Here is a 9,010-nt window from a genome sequence, read left to right as displayed (position 1 = left end):
CAGTACACTACACACTCTTTCACACACACACACACACACACAGTACACTACACACACACACACACACACACACACAGTACACTACACACTCATACTCACTCACACACTCACAAACACACACACAGTACACTACACACTCTCACTGCTCTACATCCACATTCCTGCACTGTCCTTTACCAACATCTTGAATTCTGGAGAGATGAGGCCTGCTCTACCACTGCTCTAACATCCCTCAGAACATCTTTCAGGAGAACATCCATCTGAACATCCTTCAGGAGAACATCCATCTGAACATCTTTCAGGAGAACATCCATCTGAACATCCTTCAGGAGAACATCCATCTGAACATCCTTCAGGAGAACATCCATCCAGTGGTTTCTTAAGCATCACATTCAGTAATAATCTATTAAAATGACAGCTATATTCAGTTATTTTCTGATGGAAGGAAAAGCACCGTACACAGTGCAGAAAGTGCAGTTTGTGTTATCAGCGTGGCCTTTGCTCCTCTTTAATGTCCGACTTGCACTACAGTAATTATTAGCAATAAATTCTGCTTGGCAAGATCAGCTCAACTGCTGGTTAGTTAAAAACAGTGGCTCTGAGGCAAAGCTTAATTTGTATCTGGTATCGATGTAAACACTGACTTAAAACAATTTGACAAAGAACTTTGACCCTTTCTAAGTATTCTACGCCAGCCTTGCTTAATAGATAAGAATACACACGGTAAGCTTGCACTTATACACAATTGTTTAAATTTAATGTGACCTTTAATTATCTAGTTCAGCTTAAAAAGTTATTTTTTAGTGGCAACCTGGATAATGAGATTGGGCAAGGAATGCAAGATATTGGCCAGATGTACAGACAGTTAGGAAATCTGACGAGACACCAAGGTTGACAGCATTATTATTTCAAAAGGCACCAGAAGGTAGTTTAACATCAAATCCAAAAGATGGCCTGATTCTGCTTCCACAGTGAAATGTCTTCATTACTGTCCTGGGAAATTGGATTTCTATTTGGTCCAGTAGTGGTTGTACCTGTCAATAATGTCAATTTATTCTTGTCAAATGGAATTTTCCCACTCACCAGCCAATCCTGAAGACTCATTTAGAATGCTTGAGCCAATCAGAGAAGTGAAGGACACATGACCAATGGCATGTACCACTGGTGGTGGGGGGAGGGGTTCCACCCTTTGGAAATTCCACATTGGGAAGCACATGAACACACCCATTTGCTATTGTGTATACTCCTGTTCTGTGGTGAAAGGAGAAACTGATGGATAGGAAGGCTTAGCAGTTGTCCACAGTAAAGATTATTCAAATAGAATCACTACACCACAGTCCAGTGCAGGGATAGAGGTTACCAGTGGTACCATTTATCTCTGTCTCCTACCAAAGAATACCTTGAAATCACATTGGGCCTCATTTGCAAAATTATAATCAAGTTATTCTTACTTTTGTTCTTAAAATCTTCCCATGAAATGAGATTCATGACGTGTGCAGACCTTTGTTTTCATGATCACGATCAGTTCATGATCAAATGTTGCATGTTTTCTGAATGAGGCCCATACAGCTGAAATTTAGTTCTTTTCACACAAACTTGGTGAGCGCACCTGTCAGGACTGCCTGTGTCAGGGCTGCTCGACCCCGCTCCTGGAGATCTACCTGCCTGTCTGCTTCCATTCTAACCCTAATTCGGCACACCTGATTCTGCTAATTGGCAGTTCAATAAGATCTCTAGCTGTTTGAACGAGATGTGCTTTGTTAGGGTTTGAGTGAAATCTGAGAGGATGGTAGATTTTCAGGAACAGGTCTATGAAGATATGTGGTATATCTGCATTTTGCCACAATGCCAATTTATGCTGACAAATGGATTGTCCATCGTCTCTCTACTAGTAGTTTTGGTGTCATAGCAGTCCTATTGGCCTCACAGTAATGACTGATCTGTGTCTTTTAAATAGAATTACAAACTGCTTAACATACGAACCCTTTAATTAATTTTCTGATGGACCCCAGTTATTTTGAGGTGAGCATTATGTGTCCCAAGTGATTAAAACTCACAATTTCAACAGTGAAATCAATGTTTTGAAGAGTGAGAATGAAAGAACTTTTAAGACACGAAGAGAATTTTTTAAATTTTTTATAAAAAAGACCAAACACTCCCAGTTAAAATGGCTGCAGTTATGCTGACTCATTTTAAGTTTATCTCCAAGACAACAGCACCACCATGCACCAGTGCAAAGAGCCTCGACACCAATGGTGGGGGACAAAGATGCTTAGTTTTAGTCTTTGTTTTTGTTTAGTTTTAAGTCAGTGAAAACTCTGGATATTTTAGTCTACTTTTAGCCAAATTTTAGTCAATTTGTTTTATAAATTGCGAATGGCTTACTAATCTTTACCCATCACTGAGCACACACAGATGTGTATAGGCTACTCATGTTCACTGACAGGATGAATCAGGTGTGCCAGTCCTTGAATAAATCATTGCCTGGATGGCTGAATCAATTAAACTGTAGCACTGTGACTGATAAGGTCACATTGATTAGTCCTTGAAACTGGACTAAAGGTGCCTGTAGCACTGGTCCTGCGTTCTCTTCTGGGGCAAAACATGTTATTTCAGTATGATGCTGCCTATTGCATCAACTCAAAGTGCCTTACAGCAGACAATGTCTCTAACTTTAGTAGACCTTCCAAAATAGACCGTCATAACACGTTTGATTTCCCCAGTGCTATTTTCTGTAGCTGTCAATAAAAAAATAAAATAAAAAAACTGCTGTGTATAAACAACATCTCAAAGCACATAAGATTAAAATAGAAGTGCTTTCAGCAGTTCTAGAGCACTCTTCATTCTCAGGAGCATGGTTTTTTCTAGATCATAGATGGTTCTTCCACATTTATTATTCCATTCCATTTGCCTTCCATATATGATATGCTTAATACATCTCTACATCACAATCCTTTTCTAGGATTCCAAGCAACAAGCACTTCAGACCCAAGAAACTAGATGAGGTGAGGTAACTGTTTAGTAAACTTATTTAATTGACCAATTAAGTGCAGAGTAACAACAGAAACCATGGATCCAGTGGATCTCAAGGACCAGGATGTGCCACCTCTGTCTCCAGTCATGTGTCATGGAAGACAAGAGTGTGCAGGTCTTCATTCCAGCAACTCCCTTCACCTGCTGATTTACTAATTAACACTCTCAACCTGCTGATTTGGCTAATTAACACTTTCAACCTGAAAGGAGGGAACTAATTATTGAAACCAGCAGGGAAAGGCAGTTGCTGGATTGAAAACCTACATGCTCTCTGCCCTCCATGGCACCTAATTGGGAACCACTGGTCTAAAGGGGGCATGTTCTGTAATAGGTGTGGTCTACCTTTGACTGCTCATTGTCTCAGAAGCTGTGACCAATTAAGACCAGTCCCACACCTGCTGGTCATTGCAGGTGACATGAGATAAGCATGTGTGTGAGAAACAGGAAGGCTGTTTTGTTGGTAGCAGCGATATACTGTCTGGTGCATTGCTGCTGTGTTTTTAAAAAAAAATGACAAAAAAAAAGACTTTTCTTCGATCCATGTCTCTCTTTTATTTGTTTATTTAAAAAAGAAAAGTTAAAAAACCTTTTGCAGAGTAGGTTTTTTGGAACGTTTTTAAAAAATGTTCTGGAAACTCTTGTGTTCAAAGAGAGTAGAGAAACAAAATGCATATCCAATTACTCTGAGAGATGCAGGTATGTGTAGGGATGGAGCATTTGCTGTAATGTACGAAAACAATAATCTAATGTTAAGCAGTTGGCCATTTCGGGTGGCCTTCTCAAAGGTCTTGCAGGTTTGAATGCGCACTGCCCCTCTAGTTTACATTGCCTCCCTATTATGCTGCATGCAGAGGCTCCATAATATGAAAGTATACTTCCTGTCATTAGTAAACAGAAGATTAGTATTTGTCTGCAAGAAATTCCATGAATTTCCAAATGAACATAAGTTGTGGCCAGTAGATCTCGCGTTTCACCGTCCTCACTGACAGTGCTGCAGAATATACCCTAAAAACATTGCTTATATACACAATATGACCGAAGGTATCTGGACATCCTTTGGGCTGGGGCTGTTTTTCATGGTTTTGGCTACGCCCCTTAGTTCCAGTGAAGGCAAATTTTAATGCTAAAGCATATAATCACAATCAAGACAATTCTGTGCTTCCCCAGCAGTTTGGGGAAGGCCCTTTCCTGTTTCAGCATGACAATGCCCCTGGGCACACAGAGGTCCATATAGAATTGTTTTTGTCGAGAATGGTGTGGAAGAACTTGACTAGCCTGTACAGAGCCCTGACTTTAACCATATCCAACACCTTTTGGATCAATTGGAAAGCCAACTGCGAGCCAGGCCTATTCGCCCAATCAGTGCCCGACCTCACTGATGCTCTTCTGGCTGAATAGAAACAAATCCCTGCAGCAATGCTCCAACTTCTAGTATAAAGCCTTCGCAGAAGAGCGGTGGTTGTTAGCAGCAAAGTGTAGATCATATTAGTGCCCATAATTTTGGATCAGATGTTACATGACAGTGTCCACATACTTGTGGCTGTGTATTGTAGCTTAGTCACTGTGTAATGAGGACATCTAAGATATTCTGTCCGCCAGTCATTTATATCCTGTAGTGGGTTGTTTGGTGCCCTCTACAGTATTTCTGTATAATTGTACAGCCCTTTATGACAACTTCCTTTTTAGACAGGAAGTAGGAAATGAAAACACGTTTGCCACGGGAGGTTAGGTGTCAGCTCATCCTGAAGCACAGAAGTTCATCTGCTGCTACCCTGTTGTTGTGCCATAGTAAGCATTGCCTGCAAGTTGGAATCTGTCAATAAGCAGCTCATAGACCTGTATTAATGAAACCTTTGTGAAAGTTGTACTGTAAAAGTAACCTTTGAAGATACTGTTTTTATGCTAGCATTCAGCTCAGCCATGTTGGTTTCTTAAGTGAATAGCTGTCAACATTTAGCATTTTAGCCTTCATCCTTACTAGTGCAGGGTTTATGTAGCATTCATTTTGAGTTTGTACACTTTATTGGTTATCGTTGTATAAAATTTCGTTCAGAGCTGTCCAGGCTTGTGCACTTAGATGCCTACAGTAATTGTGCTGTATTTTGTCCTTTCAGTTTCACTCCTTTTTCACATTTACAAGCATCTTGAGTGCATTAAATATTTGGAGCTTGAAGGCTATATACTGACTCTCATGTCCTTTGTGAACGGAGTTTGGCTAGCTGTCTAATAGTGGTTGCTACACCTCAAGGAGGACAGTATATAAGGCATTAAAATTGTTTTTCTCCTAGTGGAAAAAAACATAGTTGTAGAAAAAATCCCAGAGCCATCTGGAATTCCTAGGGACTTTCCATGTATGTGATAAGGAAACAGAAAGCTGGCAATCAAACAGGCAAACATCCTGGTTTAAAGTTTCACTTTCGGTTTAGGGATTCAATAAAAGGGAACTGCAACAAGTGCCTTTATACCAGAAGACAAACTTACAGTGTCCAGAACTGTGCCTCCTAAACACAATGGCAGAAGCTTCTGGAAATTCTTTGCATTCTGAGTACATCAGAGACGTGAGCGGGGATAAGCTGAAGAAGGTGGAGGAGGCCAGAGATGCAGCAGTGCAGATACTGACGGACGCTCTGGAGAAGGGCCTGTACGGAGACCCTGTCAGTTTCCACTACTCCTGCTCCAAGCCCATCGACTCCTACAAGTTCTTCTGCATACCTACACAAGCTTTCCTGAGAGACGTGCTGCACAGAATTCAGAAAGTGGACTTCAAGGAGGACGAAGACCCAGAAGAGAGCGGCACCTTTGCCTACGTTGACCCCGATAACGACGCCTTCACTGTGTACCTGTGCAAGAAATTCTGGGGCGCCCCAGACCACCTCTGCTTCGACTCAAAACCAGGCACCCTCATCCATGAGGTCTCGCACCTGCTGGGAACAAAGGACCTTATGTATGTGCCCATGGAGGTGGAGCTGTACGAGGACCATGGCACCCTGATGGGGAGGTCCCAGTCCATATGGTGCGAGGATAAGAAGCGTCACTACCGAGAGGATGTGACGCAGATCAACGCCAACAGCCTGGAGTACGAGTTTGAGATGGTGCTCAACCACAAGGGGGATTACATGAACGGCAGGTACACCTGCTGTGGCGAAACGAAGAAACATTCTGTCTGCAAAGGCCAATCCACCGGGCACGAGGTCGAGATGGTGTCAACACAAGGGCTTACAGAGCACAGGTACGCCTGCCGGCGACGAATGATTTCGTGCAGTGAATCCGAGTGCAGTCGATGAGCGCACAGAGAAAGGGCTGTCACCTGCTGTGGCCAAATGAAGAACATCCATTTGATGAACAATCCACGGCATTACGACTTAACAAGCTTCTATACTGGAGCCCGATTCTAAATATTTTGTGTGTATGCAGATCTGTTGTGGAATGTGATCTAATTTGTGACAAGTGTAATTTATATTTTATGCATTAACTGTGACCTATTAAAGTAAATATTGTATATCTACGTATGTGTGTACTACATTTAAATGCAAAAGTATTGGGACAGTGACACAGTTTTTTTTTTTTTTTTTATGCTGACACTGAATTATTTTCTCCAGCTTACCGCACAGCGGAAATGGAAAGAAGGCTGCGTGAACGCAACTCAAGCCAGCGCTCCGGAGAATCCCCTGCTAGAGTACTGAAGTACGCTAAAATTAAAAACCACGCCTGTAGGGTAACCTACGCTTGATTCGCCATGTTATAGGGTGGCGAGGGGGTGGGGGGCAGAGGGGTGACGGGGGGGGGAGGCGGGGGGTGGATGGGGGGCGGGGGGGGGGGGGAAGGGTGGCAGGGGGGTGGGATGGGGTGGCAGGGGGGCAGGGGGTGGCGGGGGGGATGGGGTGGGGAGGGGGTGGGGGGTGGGGGGGGGGGGTGGGGGGGGGGGTCACTCTGCCTCCAGAAATGAACGCTTTGCCAAGTGATTGTGCTGCACGCCGGGTTCTTAGCACAGCCTCCCGAGCCCCACGACTCCTCTGGGAAGGCCAGCGCTGCTCACTGTTCAGAGACAGCTTTCCGTTTTCAATCTAACGATTTACCTTTTTATTGATTGTGTTTTTTAAATTGCCAGTCTTTTTAGCAAGTTTAGGAGATTTAGCGGTTTTAGTGTGTATTTGTTTTGTTATTCTCTATTTGTTTTAAAACATAACGCATGTTTTAATATATCTTTACTTGCCGCTACACTTTTAATAGTTTATACTCTGCCTATATGTTACCTTTATTACAGTCCGTTTGTTCATTTATCGTTTTGTGTTTTTATGGTGCCTCGTTGTGATGCTGTAAGGCACATCGATCTTTTGGCTTAAAAATAAACAAATAAATAAATCCACAAATAAATTTATTGTATTATTATTTTACACCCATTGATTCCAAACCAAAACAGGAAATAAATTCTGTACAGATGAAGGCCGTGTGGAAAAACACAACACTTCTCTGAAACCGTGTGGGACCAACATCAAGGAGAACAGAAATATTTGCTGGGCTTTACTGGGATTAGCAGTAATGTTCGCTAAATAGGTTCTTAATTAACTTGCTCTCAAAGGCTTATTTATTTGTGGCTGGTATAGCATGTGGTATAATGCTGGTTAATATGTGGTATAATTCTGGTTTAGCATGTGGTATAATTCTGGTTTAACATGTGGTATAATGCTGCTGTACAAACATACATTATTACATAAGGAACTGAAACTTGACATTGTTAACTCTTGTTCTTATGAACTTATGATTTCTGGTATTTATTTCATATGTAGTTATTACTGTTAATATTGTTTATTTTATTATTCCTTTTAATGTATTATTTAATTTTTAATGATTTTTTTTAAATTTCGGCACCATTGTAAATGAGGGCTTGTTCCCTCAATGTGTCTTCCGAGAATTAAATAAAGGTCTATTGATTGATCTATTGATACATACACATACACACACACACACACTCATACATACATACATGCATAAAAAGTTTTGTTTTCTTCTTTCAACATTTGAACATAGTGCTGGAGTTTTACTGGGCTCCTGAGTGACTCTGAAAACCAGCCCGCCCTAGTGGCTGAAAGCAGAAAGTGCACACTGACCGATGAGCACTAAACTGGCAAACTGCACAGTGGCCAATGGGAGGGCACATCCTCAGTGAGGTCTCAATTCTGATTACACAGTGCCCTTGGATTAATGAATAGAGAAGATAGGGGGATTAGTGTACACTTGAAGAGCACATGCTAGGAATAATGCACACTGGGGGTCTGTAGGGGGAGAGCAGTGTACACTAGGAGTGAACATGTTGAAAAGGTTAAAGGAGTGCTTACACAGTAATATTTTCAGTGTTGATTCAACACCGAGTTTGAGACCCAACAGAGTAAAACTCTACTCTATCAGACCTCATTTAACACTGTACTGGGGGTACTGTGTTATGTAACCTGGTGTACACTGGGGGTTGTGCATATTGGGCATAGCATAGATTGTGGATAGTGAACAAGGTCAAGTATGGGCTTGGAATAATCTATATAGAGAGAGACTGGTCACAAGTGAGGCTAGTGTACAGTAGGAACCAATGTGCTTTCTGTGGTGTACACAGGGCCTGGTTACATTTGCACTCACTGAACTGTCTTGAGATCACAGTTAAGCTCATTTTAATGTTCTGTTTTTAAATTTCAATGAATGGCAAACTTAACGATATTCAATAAACTGATGTACTTTCAGCAGAGTGAACCCACCCCTAGCTCTGCAGACGGCCGGTCCTGCTGTGGTTTTTTTCCGCAGTCTGGCTGGATGTATGAATACGCGCGCAGGGCGTGGTTCTGCGCGCGCAGGGCGTGGTTCGGCGCGCGCAGGGCGTGGCTCGGCATCCGGGAGGCCGCACAAGGCTTTGTGCCGTTTTGTGATCGCCCCCCCCCCCCCCCCCATACCCCCTGCCTCCTCCCCCCCGCAGTCTGTCTTCTCCCTCGAT

At 42.5% G+C, this 9,010-nt stretch overlaps 1 protein-coding gene across 1 annotated transcript; it reads left to right on the top strand.

Annotated features, from left to right (window-relative positions):
* Window positions 1-3,495: 3,495 nt before the first annotated feature.
* Window positions 3,496-6,317, top strand: LOC135242655 (uncharacterized). Its single transcript, XM_064313810.1, has 3 exons — window positions 3,496-3,729; window positions 4,720-4,821; window positions 5,148-6,317. The coding sequence occupies exon 3, from the start codon at window positions 5,544-5,546 to the stop codon at window positions 6,315-6,317; it is 774 nt and encodes a 257-aa protein (XP_064169880.1). The 5' UTR covers window positions 3,496-3,729; window positions 4,720-4,821; window positions 5,148-5,543.
* Window positions 6,318-9,010: the final 2,693 nt, after the last annotated feature.

This window comes from Anguilla rostrata, chromosome 16 (assembly GCF_018555375.3).
Source record: "Anguilla rostrata isolate EN2019 chromosome 16, ASM1855537v3, whole genome shotgun sequence".
Lineage (NCBI taxonomy): Eukaryota > Metazoa > Chordata > Actinopteri > Anguilliformes > Anguillidae > Anguilla > Anguilla rostrata.
Note: the sequence above shows the minus strand (reverse complement) of the source record. Positions and strands in the feature narration are given on the sequence as shown.